General features: G+C 47.1%; 6 protein-coding genes and 1 non-coding gene across 11 annotated transcripts; 1 reads left to right on the top strand and 6 right to left on the bottom strand.

Moving 5' to 3' along the window:
* Window positions 1-210: 210 nt before the first annotated feature.
* On the bottom strand, window positions 211-5865 carry LOC9644151 (protein FAN). The gene is made up of 21 exons (XM_002983622.2): window positions 5365-5865; window positions 5144-5311; window positions 5029-5091; window positions 4731-4973; window positions 4547-4621; window positions 4335-4499; window positions 4210-4266; window positions 4103-4164; window positions 3996-4050; window positions 3808-3944; window positions 3691-3756; window positions 3522-3639; window positions 3372-3476; window positions 2704-3327; window positions 2550-2648; window positions 2430-2501; window positions 2236-2380; window positions 2088-2177; window positions 1890-2038; window positions 1749-1840; window positions 211-1699 (listed from the first exon to the last, which is right to left on the bottom strand). The coding sequence occupies exons 1-21, from the start codon at window positions 5785-5787 to the stop codon at window positions 1516-1518; spliced, it is 3192 nt and encodes a 1063-aa protein (XP_002983668.2). The 5' UTR covers window positions 5788-5865; the 3' UTR covers window positions 211-1515.
* Window positions 5866-5908: 43 nt separating this feature from the next.
* Window positions 5909-5980, bottom strand: TRNAT-AGU. The gene has a single exon. It is a non-coding gene; the product is annotated as a tRNA-Thr (tRNA).
* Window positions 5981-6021: 41 nt separating this feature from the next.
* On the top strand, window positions 6022-9162 carry LOC9643833 (general transcription and DNA repair factor IIH subunit TFB1-1). Of its 3 annotated transcripts, XM_024688865.1 has the most exons (20): window positions 6022-6283; window positions 6342-6420; window positions 6476-6543; window positions 6608-6668; window positions 6734-6881; window positions 6937-7012; window positions 7073-7153; window positions 7211-7255; window positions 7311-7367; window positions 7423-7578; window positions 7623-7682; window positions 7736-7850; window positions 7908-7967; window positions 8020-8120; window positions 8183-8347; window positions 8393-8506; window positions 8553-8630; window positions 8683-8730; window positions 8781-8849; window positions 8909-9162. In XM_024688865.1, the coding sequence occupies exons 1-20, from the start codon at window positions 6203-6205 to the stop codon at window positions 9020-9022; spliced, it is 1776 nt and encodes a 591-aa protein (XP_024544633.1). In that variant the 5' UTR covers window positions 6022-6202; the 3' UTR covers window positions 9023-9162. The 3 variants fall into 3 exon arrangements, with proteins under 3 accessions (XP_024544633.1, XP_024544632.1, XP_024544631.1); XM_024688864.1 differs by having other exon boundaries at window positions 6785-6881; window positions 6937-7153; XM_024688863.1 differs by having other exon boundaries at window positions 6937-7153.
* Window positions 9079-10333, bottom strand: LOC9643832 (splicing factor 3A subunit 2). Of its 2 annotated transcripts, XM_024688866.1 has the most exons (7): window positions 10156-10333; window positions 9887-10056; window positions 9750-9826; window positions 9549-9689; window positions 9415-9492; window positions 9217-9351; window positions 9079-9133 (listed from the first exon to the last, which is right to left on the bottom strand). In XM_024688866.1, exons 1-6 carry the CDS (start codon window positions 10305-10307, stop codon window positions 9244-9246), a joined length of 726 nt encoding a protein of 241 aa, XP_024544634.1. In that variant the 5' UTR covers window positions 10308-10333; the 3' UTR covers window positions 9079-9133; window positions 9217-9243. The 2 variants fall into 2 exon arrangements, with proteins under 2 accessions (XP_024544634.1, XP_002983667.1); XM_002983621.2 differs by having other exon boundaries at window positions 9079-9351.
* Window positions 10334-11441: 1108 nt separating this feature from the next.
* Window positions 11442-12635, bottom strand: LOC112351266. The gene is made up of 4 exons (XM_024688791.1): window positions 12387-12635; window positions 12016-12329; window positions 11817-11963; window positions 11442-11766 (listed from the first exon to the last, which is right to left on the bottom strand). Exons 1-3 carry the CDS (start codon window positions 12581-12583, stop codon window positions 11902-11904), a joined length of 573 nt encoding a protein of 190 aa, XP_024544559.1. The 5' UTR covers window positions 12584-12635; the 3' UTR covers window positions 11442-11766; window positions 11817-11901.
* Window positions 12636-12709: 74 nt separating this feature from the next.
* On the bottom strand, window positions 12710-14257 carry LOC9643831 (vesicle-associated protein 1-2). 2 transcript variants are annotated; one of them, XM_024688790.1, is made up of 10 exons: window positions 14163-14257; window positions 13997-14105; window positions 13887-13919; window positions 13713-13783; window positions 13567-13648; window positions 13381-13499; window positions 13174-13329; window positions 13071-13112; window positions 12946-13023; window positions 12710-12895 (listed from the first exon to the last, which is right to left on the bottom strand). In XM_024688790.1, the coding sequence occupies exons 2-10, from the start codon at window positions 14043-14045 to the stop codon at window positions 12776-12778; spliced, it is 750 nt and encodes a 249-aa protein (XP_024544558.1). In that variant the 5' UTR covers window positions 14046-14105; window positions 14163-14257; the 3' UTR covers window positions 12710-12775. The 2 variants fall into 2 exon arrangements, with proteins under 2 accessions (XP_024544558.1, XP_002983666.1); XM_002983620.2 differs by lacking the exon at window positions 13887-13919 and having other exon boundaries at window positions 14163-14255.
* Window positions 14258-14279: 22 nt separating this feature from the next.
* Window positions 14280-15730, bottom strand: LOC9644016 (glycylpeptide N-tetradecanoyltransferase 1). The gene has a single exon (XM_002983619.2). It carries the CDS (start codon window positions 15715-15717, stop codon window positions 14497-14499), a length of 1221 nt encoding a protein of 406 aa, XP_002983665.2. The 5' UTR covers window positions 15718-15730; the 3' UTR covers window positions 14280-14496.
* Window positions 15731-15764: the final 34 nt, after the last annotated feature.

The raw sequence follows: 15764 nt of genomic DNA, 5'->3' as shown, positions 1-15764 counted from the left end.
TGCTAGAGCATAACCATGTTCATTGTTTGAAACCAAATATGCCATTTGGCAACAATGAGAGAAAAAAGTAGATTCTCCTCTTCATGATGTAAATCTTCTAGAATCAATGCATCATCACTTCTGGTAACAGCAAAGGCTCAAAACGAAAAGAGAATCAACCCATCATCAGTTAGTAGCAAAGCTGTGTTTGTCTTGACAATGATAGACAGGTAGCTGACTCTTTCTCCGTGCTTATTTGCATTGTGTGTTCTTTCTCTTCTTGATGGACATGATCTTGTTTTTGGATGATATTCTTACTGTGCTAGTGGAATTAAATGTTGAGCCATGTGCAAATTTCTTCAAATCCACTGCTGGAATCCTGGCAAGATTTAAACGCCACAGATGGGATGGAGTCCTCCCTTGAGCTTGGCCCAATTTAATCCCCACTTCAATGATCCTGAACTTCTATTCATTCCCTCGCTTCAAAAACACGTTAAGTGGCCATCTTGTTCGTCTGACGTCTGTCTGGGCTCCTCACTGCACTGCAGCCATTTCGCTGTCGAGAAAAAGTTTCAGCTGGCTCTGCCTGTGCTTGAGCTTGCCACCACCACCACTTGTCAACCCCCTTCAATTCCATCCAAGCTGAAAACGGGCCTTCTTCCTGTCCGAACCTTTCACTTTGTCCATACCTTGAACGGTGTGTTTAAACGGCTTTTACTCGCAGCAGCACGCAGCCAGGCAGCCCAGGCAACAGGCATCTACAGAGCCAAGCGAGAAGATGCACAAATCCAAAGCCAGTAAATATCCACAAAAAAAAGAGCGAAAAAGAAGGAAAAGAGATAGCAAGGCCAAGAACAAAACCAGCTCAGGTGTGGACATCAGAAACAAGCTGGAAGCAAGCAGCCAAAATGATTGTTATATCGACATCAATGGTTTTGAGTCAGGGGAGTCAGGCAGCCAGCCAAAGCAGCTAAACAGTTACGTCCAAAGTAAAGGAGCGCTGCTGCGCTTTGCAGCAGCACTGCACATTGACGCACTCAATTTCCAGGGCCAGCACTTTAAGCAACACATTACACGTCCCTAGTACAAGACTGACCAGGATAGCCGAGCTCAAACAAACACACAAGCTCTGGGAAAGCTTACAGCGACATCCTTAAGCATGCATACGAACAAACTGGAACCAGTAAAACGGCCGTGCAGAGAGCCTGAGAGATGCTGGTACCATGAAAAGTGGAAAGGAAGAAAAAGGCAGAGACTTGGAAGAAGAAGGACGCGCGGAAAACCAAAAGTCATCCGGCGGTACCGTCAGTCAAGATGCTGGTGGTGTTTGAACAGCTGCCTAGCTACTAGGTCATGAGTTTCTAGGATGCCGAGGACCGCAAAATAGCATGAAGAAGCCCCCTACCTCCTAGTTGCTGAATCTAGAACACGTCTACTATGTACAGCATAGAATCGACAAGACAGACACGGAAGAGACTCGAGAAGAAATGAAAAAAGAACAAGAGAAAAGAAAGAGAGAATGAGGGCAGTAAAAAGTTACATACTTCGATCGATGCTGTACACCTGTATCGTACAGTCTTCAGACGCTGTCGCAACGCTAGCAGCCATGCCGTGCCTTCTTCCAACACCAATGCTGGTGACTGCCTCCGAATGATTGCGTAGATTTTGAAAAGTGGCAGCGTCATTGTCCCAGGACCAGAAAAGCAGCTCACCGCTGAAGCTACACCAACCACGACAAATCAGACAGATATTGAATGACAACTTCTCACCTTCCAGCAAGAGCCACGTCTCCTATAACTTCACACGATCTTAAAGGAGTCTCGCAGTTCTTCTGGGATAGTATGGAGCCTCCCCGCCTCAGCTGAAAATTCGAACGGATAAGTTCTTAGATGGCCCACCCAGCCGCTTACCTCCATTGCGTAGATAAAACCAGATGTTGAGACAACAATTAACTTGTGGCCGTCACCAGACATACGCATCGAAGACGCAGAGCCAGCTAAGTCGTTTGATGTCCATATCGGAATGCCGTTGCTTCTTATGTCCCAAAGAATCACAGTCCCTGATGGATACCAAGTTCTACAAACTGCCAAGAACGTAAAGAAACATACCATCCTCAGCACCGGACGCTACAACAACTCCTGTGGAATCCACATCCAAGCTCCAAATGCCAGCTTCGTGTTCGGTTAGTTCAATCTCCGCTACAACAATAGTTAGAAAATCGAACGCTTGCTTGGAGCTTACTAGCAAATTACTTACGTGTGTTGGATGCTCCGGAATTATGTACCCATCCACCTCTCCCTTCATCCAGCGTCCATACTTTCACTGTTGCATCCCACGAGCCCGTGACCATTTTCGAGTTACTCACCCGAAGGCAAGACACGGAATCATCGTGGACGCGGACCTATACCGGTTTTACAGCTAAAACCAGAAAACATTCACGGCTCGCTTACCTTGCCTAAAGACCTCCCATAGTCTACAGAATAAGCATAGACACAATTGTCATAAGAGCCAGCAAGTACAGTCTGCAGGAGCGAGATGAATTTGAGACAAAGAGAAACTTGCACACTTACAGGATAAGCATCGTTGCTTGTAGCTAAAGCAAGAGAAGAAATCGGTAGATTTCCAAGCTTTGTGGCACGAACTTGAAAGCCTTCAGAGAGGGAATACACCTGTAGAAAGGTTCTTTCAACAGTACAAACGGTCATCTTGACAACACTCAAGTACCTTGATCAGTCCATCTTTTGAAGCCGAATAAAGAGTGCTAGACTCCGAGGCGTTGTCATCGGAAACGAGGACGGCATTGATAGGCTCGCGATGAACCTTCCATGGCTGTTGTGAGTCGGTTAGTTTTTTAAGCGTCCAAGGTTGCTCACGACACTCCATCCGTGGAGACAGCATAAAGTTTGGACTTTTACTCCGTCGAAACAGGTTTGCGTCTAGCTGAGGTGTGTGTGGCGTTGGCAACCATGCAGGCGTCCTTGGTGTGCTAGACCATGCCGACTGATGGAAAGTGCTTGCCTCCGCCTCTCGTTTAAACTCGATTTTTGCCGATAGAATGTCATCTTCTTCTGTGTCTGAGCCCGAGTCTTGCTTCACTGACTCTGGGATGCCAACAGAAATTGTGTGCGACAATGCCGCTTCATCTACTCGCATTTCTTCCGTAGTACCAGCCTCGAAAGCTGCCGTCTTGGACATAATTCGAGACAATATCGCAGCACACAGGCTACCCGTGCCACTCTCGACCATAGCTTGCCTGTGCTCCTCAAAGTCCGCGGAGGTTTCTACTGCAGATCGAGATGGATGAGGACCGGTGAAGAGTTGCTGTGGTGCTTGACCGAATTCATTTATCTGGTCAAATCACTGTTATCCACGTTCACAACTATATGAAGTACCTGGGCTTCAAAGCTCATGCGTTCAAAAGGATCTTCTATTTTATCCAGATCCACAGCCCCCTCATAAGTAAGATAATGGAACACATTATCTGCTGCAAGTGCTGCCTGCAAACATGAAGCTTACCACTAGAAGAACCACTTAGTTCTTACCTCGCCTCGTTGTTTATATCCAAAAATCAAGTCAATCCATTCTTGAATGTTCATCGAGACGTGCTTGCATTCCAATGCTCTTCGGTTTTTAATTAGGAAGTCATCAGGATCTTTTGCCCTACAACGCACAAAGAATAAAACAATCTCAAATCACAAGTCTTGTAATTACCATGGAGGCAATGTGACGTCCCCAACAGGTACACCATTTTGACGAACACCGAGGTTTACGTCATTCCTGTTCATACGAACTACAGAAGATTTACAAGTGAGGCTATAACGAGATTACCTTGTAACCAGAAAGCCGGACGGTAGCCCGTAAAACTCTGGAATTAGTTCCTTCACATCGGCGTGATTTGTCAATACGCTCTGCCATGACTCTGCAATGCTAAAGAAAAGTCTATCTGGTGTATCAAAGCGTCCATTCTGCAAGGAAAAAGGAGTTAAGACCTGTAGAATTCAGAAATGCTTGGCTACTTGGAGACGTAGCATATGAGCCGGGGCCACACGGACCAGCCAATATAGAACATAGCTGACACAAGACGTAAAGGTGAGACAAGCACAAGTAACAACTGACAGCTTACCCAGGTGCAGAGTAGTGTGTTCCATAGAGGAACGGTGGATGTGAGCCATCCTTACATGGCATCTAAACAATAAAACTGAGGCGCAATTCAAACACAAACTTCCCTACCTGTTGGAATCGCTCATGAAAAATAGCCAACCTTGAAGGATTTAAAGCTCCAATAGGCTGCAAGAAAAACCATGAAAACATAGTTCCAACAGAAAATTTAAAATTTAAAATGAAAGCACCATTACCTTGCTGAGATCACGAAAGGACGCGGGATCTTTGAGGTTTAAGGTGGTGCTTTCGTAATCTTTTAACACCCAGGGCATTACTGGCCATTGTGCTAGATCACAACGCGTCCTTCCCGCAAACAAGTTGAGGTACATCAAGTAGTCGTAATTAGAGATATGTCCTGCCTACAAAATCTGTTAACTGAAAACACCCTTACAGAAATCTAGCTTACCTGCCATGCTGCTGTGACGCGATCAAGCCATGAACTGCCTTTATCCAAAAGTGAACCGATGCTGGATGTTTGGCCCTGGTCGATGGTGAGCCTGGTCAGAATGGCAAATGAGAACATGGGACGTGGAGATGGAACTAGATGCCGAACATCACTGTGAGGGAGGGAGAACAGTTTAAAAAATTACCTTTAGCTTGTCAACAAGCAGGTCTCTTGCATCATCTCGATCTTGAACACTTAGAAACGTGAAAAAAGCTGTGCCACCGTCGACAAATCCTCCTACTGATGTTTGTCTTGTAAACATGTTCACATCCTTGAAAAATATTTCCAGTCCAATGTGTTGCAAAGAATGACGCCGTTTTGCAACTGCAATTATAAAGCTCAACTTCTGAGAGCGTACTGGTGTATCGTTGTTTAAGTTGTGTAAAGGCTGGTGTAAACAAGACCCCTATGAGCGAGACAAATAAATAAGAAGAAAAACAAACCTGAAAGTATAACCGGTTTGGTGTAAACACCAGACGACCTGGCTCTCTCACTAAAGGAGTTACCTGTAGCCAAAATTCCAGATTTTTGTTGAGACGTTGGGAATTGTAAGCTTGCCTGTGCTGCGGGAAAGTTGAAAAGAATCTCCTCGCTATAATCCTCCAAGCGACTGATATCAAAATGAGCTTGCGCTTCCTTCTGAGCAGCAGTGTTGCGCAAAATCATATCTCTTTCAGGAGGTGGAAGTGAATTCACAGACAAGAGCGATTGCGCTTGGTGAAGAAACTGTGAGCGCAATAAAATTCTTGTAAGCCGCAGAAAAAAACCATGAATTATACCTGCTGGACTGGAGCAAAATCCAGGATAAACCACCATGTCCCTTCCGACTTGTCAAACTCATAAGCAGCATCGACCCCATTCTTCTTCATCGTCACGAGCAGTGAAACTTCCACCATAAATCCCCTGTTACCTTTCATTTCCAGCTCCGGCCTATCCGCCAATTGCTCGATCCTACTCACCTTGTTGAGTGGAAGCATCAAAATCGGGATGGAGGCGGCATCTGGCTCAAAGAAGATCGATTTAGAGCAGAGGCGGAGGCGGCCCTTGATCCAATTCTGCTGCCAGGACGACGAGTGCAGCCGCAACCGGGGCGCGCTGGGCGGCTTGCACGTCGCGATCCAGTCCTGGATGTAGTGCTCACCGTCTTGCAGCAACAGGTAGGAAAAGCGCCTGGCAGCTCGGGCGGATCCATCGGACCACATCGTCGCATGATGGAGCAGGAGAAGTGCGCAACCGCCCTAAAATATTCTAGAGAGAGAACATAAGCCCTAATCTCGGTGCTCTGTTTCGTCAAATTGACAAAAGAGAGAGAGCAAGACAAGGAGCTTCCAACGAGATTTGAACTCGTGACCTTTCGCTTACTAAGCGAGCGCACTACCACTGTGCTATGGAAGCCCGGGCGTGACACAACCCTACATTGCCGCGCAGCACTTTTATTCATCTCATTTAAGCTGAATTGATCGCCAACGCGCGTGAATCGCCACAGCCTACACAAGAATTCAATCTCTCGCATAGCGCATTCTCCAAAATCATGGAAGATCCTGGGCAGCCTTGGAGCTCCTCTGCCCTTAAAATATTGGGTCCTCTGTTTTCTAGGGCTAGGGTTTAGGCTCTTTCATGGCGGGGGCGAGCGCGTCGTGGAGAGCCAAATCGCTCCCCAATCCCAAATCCGATGGAATTCCTGGCATCCTCACGATGGTTTGCTTGCGTGCATTGAGATTTTGGCGATGGATTCTCACGTGGATGGGCACTACAGACTCCCAGTGGCTTCAAATGGACTCCCAACATTCCAAATGCTGCGAAGGCGTTGAATGTCGATTGCAGGTCCCTCAGAGGTAACGAAAACTTGAGATTTTTTTTCCTAGCTTTGTTCTTCGCTTTGTCTTTCAGGCCAACGAGCTAGCAAAGAAGCTACATCCAAGAAGGCTATACTAAACTTGCTAACGGACTCCACAGCGGTGAGTGTCTGTAAGTTTGCTTTTGCTCGTATCAATCGCGGAGTTTTTTCTTCTTTACACGCAGGTCCAATACTTTTTTGAGTTTGAGAACTTCGTTGACAGGGATGCTTCTCGCAATTTCCTTGGTACTCGTGCGTTTCTTCTTCCTTCACAAAGCTGATGGTTTTCTCCTCCTTTTCTTTTTTTCTAGCACCGTTTCTTGCAAATGCTGCAACTCCGATTGCTAACAACGAGCTGGCAGCTAACCAGGCTTCTACATCGGCACGTCCTCCGGGACAAAACGAAAGCCTCAATCAGACTGAAATGGAGCGGCGAATAAAACTTTTGCAAGGAGACAGGCAGGCTCTCTTCCTTCGCTGCTTTTGCTTTAAAGCTGCTTTACGCGTGTGCCAGTGAGCTGCAAAGGCTTCATCAAAACCTCGTCATGAACCAGATTCTTTCCGAGCATGATTTCTGGGCTTCCAGAAAGGTACTTCAGAGTTTTTCTCGTAGATTAATCAATAATTCAGCTTCTATCTGTGGAGTGCAGAAGACGGGAGATAATCACAAAATGAGGACTGGGATGGCAAGCACAATGCTTGCTGATATCCGTCCGATGGCCGATGGCCGGGTATGGGCTCTTTCTGAAGTTTAATGTGTTTCCAAAGCATCACATTCTTTCCTTCAGACGAACACGGTGACGTTTAACATCACGCCAGAGATCATTCATCAGGTTTGATAACTCCTTTATTATCCTCTCGTGATGAAGTTCTTATTTTCTGACTCAGATATTTGCGGAAAAGCCGGCTGTACATCGAGCTTTTCTGAACTTTGTACCATCAAAGGTACGGATGCTATGCAATAGAACGCTGACAGATTTTTTTGTGGTACCAATTGTAGATGACCGAAATAGCCTTCTGGACAAAGTACTGTAGGAACGATTATCTCCATCGGACTAAGAATGCCGCCGCAGCAACGGCTGAAGCACAAGATGACGAGGAGCTAGCAGTATTTGTGAACGACGATGACATTATTGCCAAAGAGTATCGCCGGAAAGTAAGCCGTCATTCTGAAACGATTATTTACTGACAGCGAAACAGATAAAACGAGTGGATCCAACTTTAGACATCGCTGCAGACAATGCAGATTCTTCTCTGCCGGTAGGCCCACGATATGATGCTCATGCTGAACTTCTCTAACGATGATTGGGTAGGGACATGGAATTTACAGAGACAGAGCTAAGGATCCCATCGATGGCAACATGAGGAACAAACTAATGCGCGATATTAACAGGCACGGGGAAGTTGTGCTAGAAGGTCGACTCCTCGGTATGATGATCACAGCTCGTTTCATTATGATGATGACCGTGTGACTGTTGTTTCTAGAGGAAAACAGGAACGATGCAATGAGCATTGCTCAGGCTTTGGCAAAAGTCCAGCAACAAGGTTGCGTTTGGTTCGAGCTCGTAGAAGGTTGAAGCTGAGATTTTTGTGGCAGATACGAGGGTGGAGGAAAACGATCGTAGAGCTAGAGCTATGACCGAGCTTGAAGATTTACAAGGCCCTCGAGGACTTCCGTCCGTTCCTCTTTCCATACAGGCATGCAATCAATAGCCAGGAAGATTTCCCTGAGTGATTTTTCTTCCTTTTGGTGAACACAGGATCCTCGCAAGTATTTCGATGTACAAGCCAATACCAACATTGGAGCGAGTAGTTCTTCAACGCTACATCCCAACGAGATCTTGCAGCGTTTGAGGCAGCAGATAGAAGAGTTCGAACACCAGGACGAGACAGCTCCTATAATTCCTGGATCTCTCGCTTTCAAGGTTTGGCATTTCGCTCACCTCCATTCACTCCTCTCTTTCCAACAGGTTTTAACCGAACTCACGCAACAAGTCTCTAGTACGCATCATTCTCTCGGAAGAACTGCCGAGAAGAATGTCCTTGACAGTCTACCACGCTCCGTGAGGGAAGCTTTACTTCAGGTAAGCTTTGTAGTTTTGCTGGCCTACTTAAGTTCTGGATATGTAGCACTCGTCATTCATCAACGAAGTTCTTCGACAGTTTTGGGCGACCTGTCCAATCACTTCAAACGCTCTTCTACAAAAGGTATAAACAAGTTCGCAAAATGGGTTTGCAAGTCTCAGCTGTGCTCGTTTAGGCAAATCGTCTCAAGGATTGCATGGCTAAAGTCTACAACGAAATACAGGTAAATCTCGTCGAGTTCCTCTTTGTGTAAAAACGAAATTTTTTTGACAGGCTTTGAAAAGCTCGGTGCAATCGGAGCATCGCCACCAAGTCTCGCTCATACTGCAGCCGATGTTTCAGGTACCGGGCCATTAAATCTCACTAGACTCCCAATTTTGTTTCTTACCTATGCTTTTCAGACGCTCGATGCAGCTCTTGTGCACTACGAAGCTGAGATAGAAAAGCGGAGTGCCAAGAAACTTGGAAATGGTGGACCTTCCGAGCACGTCAATGGAATGTTGGCCGTCAAGTGAAGGTATGAGCTCCAATTTTGTAGAGAAGTTAAGTTACACGGCCGTGAGAATCGAAGTAAGTAAATCACTCGCCGCTTGTCATTCACTGGGTGAAACATCTGGAAACAAATCCTTGGAAGTCTTACAAGTTAGTTTTGTTACAAGACTGGCTAATCTCTTGACTAGAAACTATTCCGGACCATTTTGCAACATACCCGTGTGTGAGCACTGCTTGTTTGGAGTCACCGAGGAGGAGGCCGTGGTAGTCCTGGCGGTACGCTCGGCGGGAAGCCTGTTGCTGGCCGTGGCGCTGGTCCTACCTGAGGCTTTGGCTTGAAATACAACTGAAGCTGGCAAAAAAACGTTTCACACTTGTGAGAACGGGAAGCAAAAACTGAAGGATGAAAACTCACCGTGAACTGCTTGGAGTCTTGATCCCAATGAAAGAAAAACTTGTCATTGGCCGACTTATCAATCTCCGTGCTCGGAATCTATGAACAGAAGAAGCGAAAGTAAGTTTCGTAACGAAACGATGTGGATTCATTACCTTGAAGGCGATAATCTCGTAAGGCTCGGCCGCGAAGAGGAGATACTGCCACTCCTTTTCGTTCGGTTCCAGCTTCTGCTCAAACGAGGACATCAAACGGTACCGTGGCTTGGCATTGTCCTCGATCTCCGGATAAGCAATCTATAAGACAAGAACACGAAGTTTCAGCTAAGAATCGTGTCTAGCAAAGTGAAAATCCACCTGAAAGAGTAGGGAGCGTTGTTGCGTCTCTGCGTCGTATTGTTTCGTGACTTTGTAACCGGGCCGGCCAATCTTAACTGGAGGAGACACAACACAACACTTAGAAAAATCCAAAGAGATGGTCTTTTCCCCCATACCTGTCTTGCGTGGGTTGAGCTTTCTCTTGAGTGGCTGTGGCTGAATAGGCTGATCTTTGGCATCCCGAGCCGCGCGCTTGGCCAAATTCGTCTGGTGGCGCTTGCCTTGCGTGTGTGCCAAGTAGTTTCCCTCATTGTTGTGCAGCGTCAAGCAAAGCTTACACTCGTAGCTGCCAAAACCAAAGGAATTTCAATGCCATCACTCGCCCAATCTCGAGAAAAACAGCGGACATTCTCCTCCAAGAGAAAAAAATGAAAGAGAGACAGACCTTCCCAAGTGATTGCGCATGAAGTAGGGATCCTTGCCCAGGTCGATCGTCTCGATGGCGAGGCGCCGGAGACGCTCGCGCCTATCGATCGCCTCATTCTGAGCCGACGCCGCGCCACCGCTCCCGGGCTTGCTCCCCCACTCCCTGTCCATCGCGCTCCTAGCAAAAAACCCTAAATCTTTGACGAGAGAAAATCCCAGCCGTTTGCTAGATTCACAGTAACGAGGACAATCTCCACCGTCCAATTTCAAAACATTAAGGACCGTCCGATCCATACTCTAGAATTTCTAAAGCTTGTAGAGACGCACTGGATAGCCGTCCTCCAGCGATGGTAGCTCACATCTTTGCTTGTCTCGTTTGGCTCCCATCTATCAAATTTAAGTGATAGAAAGCTTTTCTAAAGAACACGAAAAAACACACGGAAGCTTACTTGTAAGTTGTGCCAGCCTGTGAATGAACACGAGCATCTCTAGTTTCGAGAGCTCTCGCCCAGCACAACTCCGGCTCCCAGCTCCAAATGGAGTATAGCTTCCGCGCTTGGGAGCAACCTGAGACATACCTTGGGATCGAACTTATGAGGATCTGGAAAGTGCTGCTCGTTTAGATTAGCCTGCAAATAGCATTTTAGTGGCATTCTTTAGACACAATGGAGGTGTTCTTACCCTGATAGACAACGTCTTCTGCGATCTCCCGGATCACGGCGGGAGGGACATTTGATAATTCCTGGATAACATGCCATGGAAAAACTTGTAAATAAACGAAAGAACACAATTTTAACTTTACCATCCACGTGAAATGCATGTCATGACAATCCTCCCAAGTCAGATATTTATCTCCGTCCTTTCTCTTCGTTATCCGTATGTGCTCATCCTGACCACAAACTCATACACTTCTTTAGAATATTTTTTGCCCCAGTCACACAAAAAGAATACCAACATTAAGATCCTATCCCTTACACACAGGGCCTTTTCTTATTTTATTATTCTGATTTAGTTGTTAATAATATGTTATGACTCGGCATTAAATAATATCTATCCTCATTTACACTATGCTATATCTCTTTTTAAGGTTCTGCACCACCCAACCACCCTTGAACTACCTCAAAATCTTCATTATGTTATTGTTCCCATTGTAAAGAGTAGATTAAGTTCCTATAACCAATATACCTTTGGCCCCTTGGTCAAAATTGATACCTAACAACTCTTTGCTGCCCCCTCCCCCCAAAAAAAATGTCTTTTGGATTCTTCTCAAGCTAATGGTCCACAACTATATAATGTGAGATAGTATACCTTTCAATTACCTGACATAAAATATTAGATGAGTTTTCTCAGAAGTGGTCTACATTAGTAAACTCAAAAATGAATGAAATTATGGATGTATAAACGACATTCGCCAGTACTTTGTCACATAGCTTACCTTGAGATCTTCGAATACACTTGGATTCTCATGCAGAAACTTCATGACAGGCACGCAATACAATTATCAACAACCTCATCGGTTGACAGAGGCCCTCCATCCTCTCTGGAGTCTAGAAGAGTTTGCAGCAAATCAGCATGCGGAGTTTCTGAATCTCTTTGTCTTTGACAAATAATCGTTTTAAAGTAAGATAGCCTGAAACAAAGTGCTCGGAATAAAAAACCTTAAGTATTGTAATTGCATACCTGTAAACACAGAATGGTACGTTTACTGGAAGACTGACGATGCCTTTCGTCAATGCCCTGATGTCATTCAAAATTGTCTGTGTTGTTAAGTTTTGTGGATCCAACTCCCTCGTCGCAAACCAAGCTCGCGATCCCAAGAAATGTGAACTGAAAGCATTGGCAAAGTCAGTTCCATTCATCGAGCTTTCGTTCCAAATACCTTTTCCATCTCTGGCCTCATCACAGTGCGCACACCTTCGGACAGGCCATCTGCGCGCACTCTCATCAAACTTCTGAACCTTCTGTTTGAGAACTTCCGGTACCATGTGTGCGAGAATTAGCTTGTAAAATCTCCGATGCAAGTCATCGTTTGCCTGGTTCACTTGGTGCGGCCACAATGTGTTTCTCATAGACTTCAGCTTGGACGCCTTGCAAAACTTGGAGCCTTCTTGCTCCAAAAAGAACTTGTTTGCATCAATCGTCGAAACTATTACAGTTGGATGGCGTATAAGGTAGCTTGAAAGTATGTCATATCTGAATCAAAAGCCCATTTGTCAGCCATTCCAGATCCCAATCCACAAGGTTACGCACTTTTTACGGTGGTTTCCCACAAACTTATCTGGAAGCGTTGTAAAGAGCATAAAAGTTTCGCCGGAATTCCCTGGTGGAGGCAAAACTTGTCGGCGGCAGCTTGGTCTCGATTTAAGGATAACATAGTAGCCAGTAGCGATGAACATAAAAATAACACACATCGGCCATGCACCTGCAAAACTTTCCAAGGTAAACATCGAACTTTCAGGAGAGAAAAATCGTTACCAGATTTTTATAAAGTACTGCATTGCCGAAACAGATACGCCAGGGCGAATTCCTCAGTGGCTTCTAAGTTCGAGGACGAGACGATACACACAAAGGCATATAGAATCGACATATTCATTTCAGCCACGTCATAACCAAACAATGTGAACCACGCTAACTATAAGTTAATGTCTAAGAAAATACCCCACCAGGACACCCAAGATTCCCACAAAAAAAACGAAAAAGAGTGAATAACCATGCCCTCTCGAGGTTGTAGTGTGATTGCTAGAGACTTTAGCATTGGCCTGCAACGGGTCCTACTTTAGAAAAGAACTAGAAAAACTAGATTCCGTACCAGTTCTTGCTCGAGCTCTCGCGTTTGATGCTTTGCCAAGTCGCGCTCGTTCGACAGTGTTGTCAAGGATGCTCGTGCCTGCAAGCAACAGATAGCTTAAAACTCACGTTCACGATACTTGTTACCTCTGCAATCTTGCTCTCAAGTTCACCGGCAGTTTTAGGCCCCTGTAAACCAACAACGTGTCCATCCGAGTTTCGTGCAGCTAAAAGGTATGAAAAGTCTTACGTCTCTCAGTGAAAAGATCCAGTCTCCATTGTCGGCTTTTGATGGAGAAACAGTTTCTTCGGCGGACTCGGGAACCGGAGACGGAGGTTGAGGCGGAGAGACATAGACAACTTTCAGCTTGTTCTCGAAAACCTCCGCCCCATTCTCTTTGTTAAACTGCACCAAAACAATTCTAAACCAACGATGTTTAGAAAGCTATGAACTGACCAGCTCCTGGGACACTTCTTGAAACTGAGCACCCTCCGGTGCTCGAACACTTTGCACAAGGAACTTGTCCTTGCACTGCTGCAGGTCTGGGGGATAGTCTCGTTGTGCTTGCATGGTGACTGGAGCAAACAAGCACGGGGTCAATCTTAATAGAAAAAACAAAAAAAAAAGGAAGAGAGAACATACTGATAATGTCAACGCTGCCATGAGGTGGAACAAAACCAGCATTCGGACGAACAGAATATTTCTTTGGTGATGTAGTTTTCACCTGGAAATAAAAAGAACAAAGAATTAGAGCACTCACACAGACGTATCATTTCTTCCTTGGTTACCTTAAACGCCACATACTCGTCGGTGTTATTCTTGAGCTCCAAGGGGCAAGCAATTTGCTTCTTCAACTCAACTATTTCCAGCAAAACAAACAGAGCGAGCGAAATTAGGACAAAGCTTAGATCCAAAAGTCTTCGCAAGCTGGACCTCTATTCTGGGGGGCAACAAATGTCTACCTCTCCGAAGCCTTCCAGCCTTGATTGGAAAGCCTAGGCACGAAATCGAGAGAAATTTTTACTCTACTAGACCGCGGAATCCACACAAAACACAGGGTCGAGAATCTTACAGGGGAATTTGAGCTCCGTCGGCTGGAAACTCAGAAGCTCGCTCGGCATCGTGCCCGATTCTCGATCTCCCTGTTTTCACCGCTGCGCTGGGAATTCTTATTTCCACCCCTGCCATTCCGGAAGATCATCAGCCAAAAACAGGCGCTCAGATCTGGACGCTCTTGCCTGGATCCACCAATTCCGCGATATTTACATGGATCCAATGCTGCGCCTTGCTCGCGTCTAGCCAAGAACCCTAAATCCAATCGTCCAAAAAGAATGTGACCCGAGTAGCACCTGATAGAAGGGTAACGCAGAAGTATCACCGCGCCACGTTGGCAGTGACGTGGACGTGGGATAAAACCCAGCGAAGAGAAAAAACAATGGAAAGCACAGCTAGCGAGCGCTTCGAGATCGCGGCAAGAACATAAAAAACAAAAAAAAAACAAAAGAGATCGAGAGAGAGAGAAAAAAAAGAAAAAAAAAAAGAGGGACGAACGATCGATCGAAGCTTTGGTGATCAAAGTAAAACCAGTCCCAATTCCGCTGGCTTGAGCGCCTCCTTCATCCTGTAGTTGTAGAGGTAGTAGTGTAAGTGGCCATCGCCGGGGCCAAACTTGAGCTCCTTGAGGAAATCCTCGTTGTGCATGATGTCGAGCGCGTTGAAAACATCGTAGTCGCAGCGCTTGGCCATGATCAAGACGTCGTTCATCAGCTGCGCGATCGGCGTCGCGCCGGAGACGTTGTAGTACGAGTAGGCCGCCTTGAGCACCGAGTACTGCTCGTTCCCGATCACGGTCGACGGCAGCGTGTAGAAGCTCGCGAAGTCGGTCACCTCGCGGCTCTCGGGGTTCTCCACGACGTAGCTGTTGACGACGTTCTCCAGGGGGAGCAGCCAGTACTCGACGTCGGCCTCGGTGAAGACCGGCGCCACCGAGAACTGCGCCAGGTAGCCGCGCAGCAGCGCCGTCACCTTGGCGACGTCGCGCCGCTCCATGGCCCGGAACCCCGGCGTCACCGTCTCCCTTGGCAGGCGGTACAGCCGGATGGTCCGGCTCATGGTGTTCCTGGCGCCCAGCCGCGAGAACCCCACGTCGATGAGCTTCTTCGGGTTGAGCGAGCGGTGCCAGTACTGGCAAGTCGCCACCGGGGTCGGCAGCACGACGCCCGCGGTATAGGCAGCGTGCCACAGGTTCTCCAGATGAACTCTCCGCGTCACCTCCTTGATGAGCACCGGCGCGAGGCGCTTGGATCGCAGCTTCTTGTGCACGCACAGGAAGTTGATCTCGGCCATGTTGATCACCGACTCCTTGACGCGGATCCGGGCCGGGACGCCGGTGATGAAGGCGACGAGCTTCTTGGAGGTCTTTGCTCGGACGCCGATGTGCCAGTTGGGGAAGTAGCCCGGCGGGCGGAGCGCCCAGCGCAGGAAATCCACCGAGTAGTCGAAGCGAAACATGTTGTCATCGTCCTCGACGTAGTTGTTGGTGAGCAGCGCGTAGATTTCCGCCATGGCGTCCTCCGAGTTGACGTCGCAGGTGCACCACTCGTAGCTGCTGGGGAGATTGTAGGGCTCCTGCTTCACCTCGGACGGCGGCGTCGCCGGCTCGATCGATCCGTCGGGCAGATCGGCATTCTCCTTGTCCCTGTACTGACCTACGGGCTGCGTCTCCCAGAATTGGTGCCGCTTGCTCTCCGGCGACGCGCGCATCTCGGGCGAAAGAACGCCGCGCCGGTACATTTAGCTCCCCCTCTTTGTTCCTCGCCCCGCCCAAGAACCCTAAAATT

The sequence above is a fragment of the Selaginella moellendorffii genome, unplaced genomic scaffold, assembly GCF_000143415.4.
Source record: "Selaginella moellendorffii unplaced genomic scaffold, v1.0 SELMOscaffold_59, whole genome shotgun sequence".
Lineage (NCBI taxonomy): Eukaryota > Viridiplantae > Streptophyta > Lycopodiopsida > Selaginellales > Selaginellaceae > Selaginella > Selaginella moellendorffii.
This window is presented reverse-complemented; position numbering and strand designations above follow the sequence as displayed.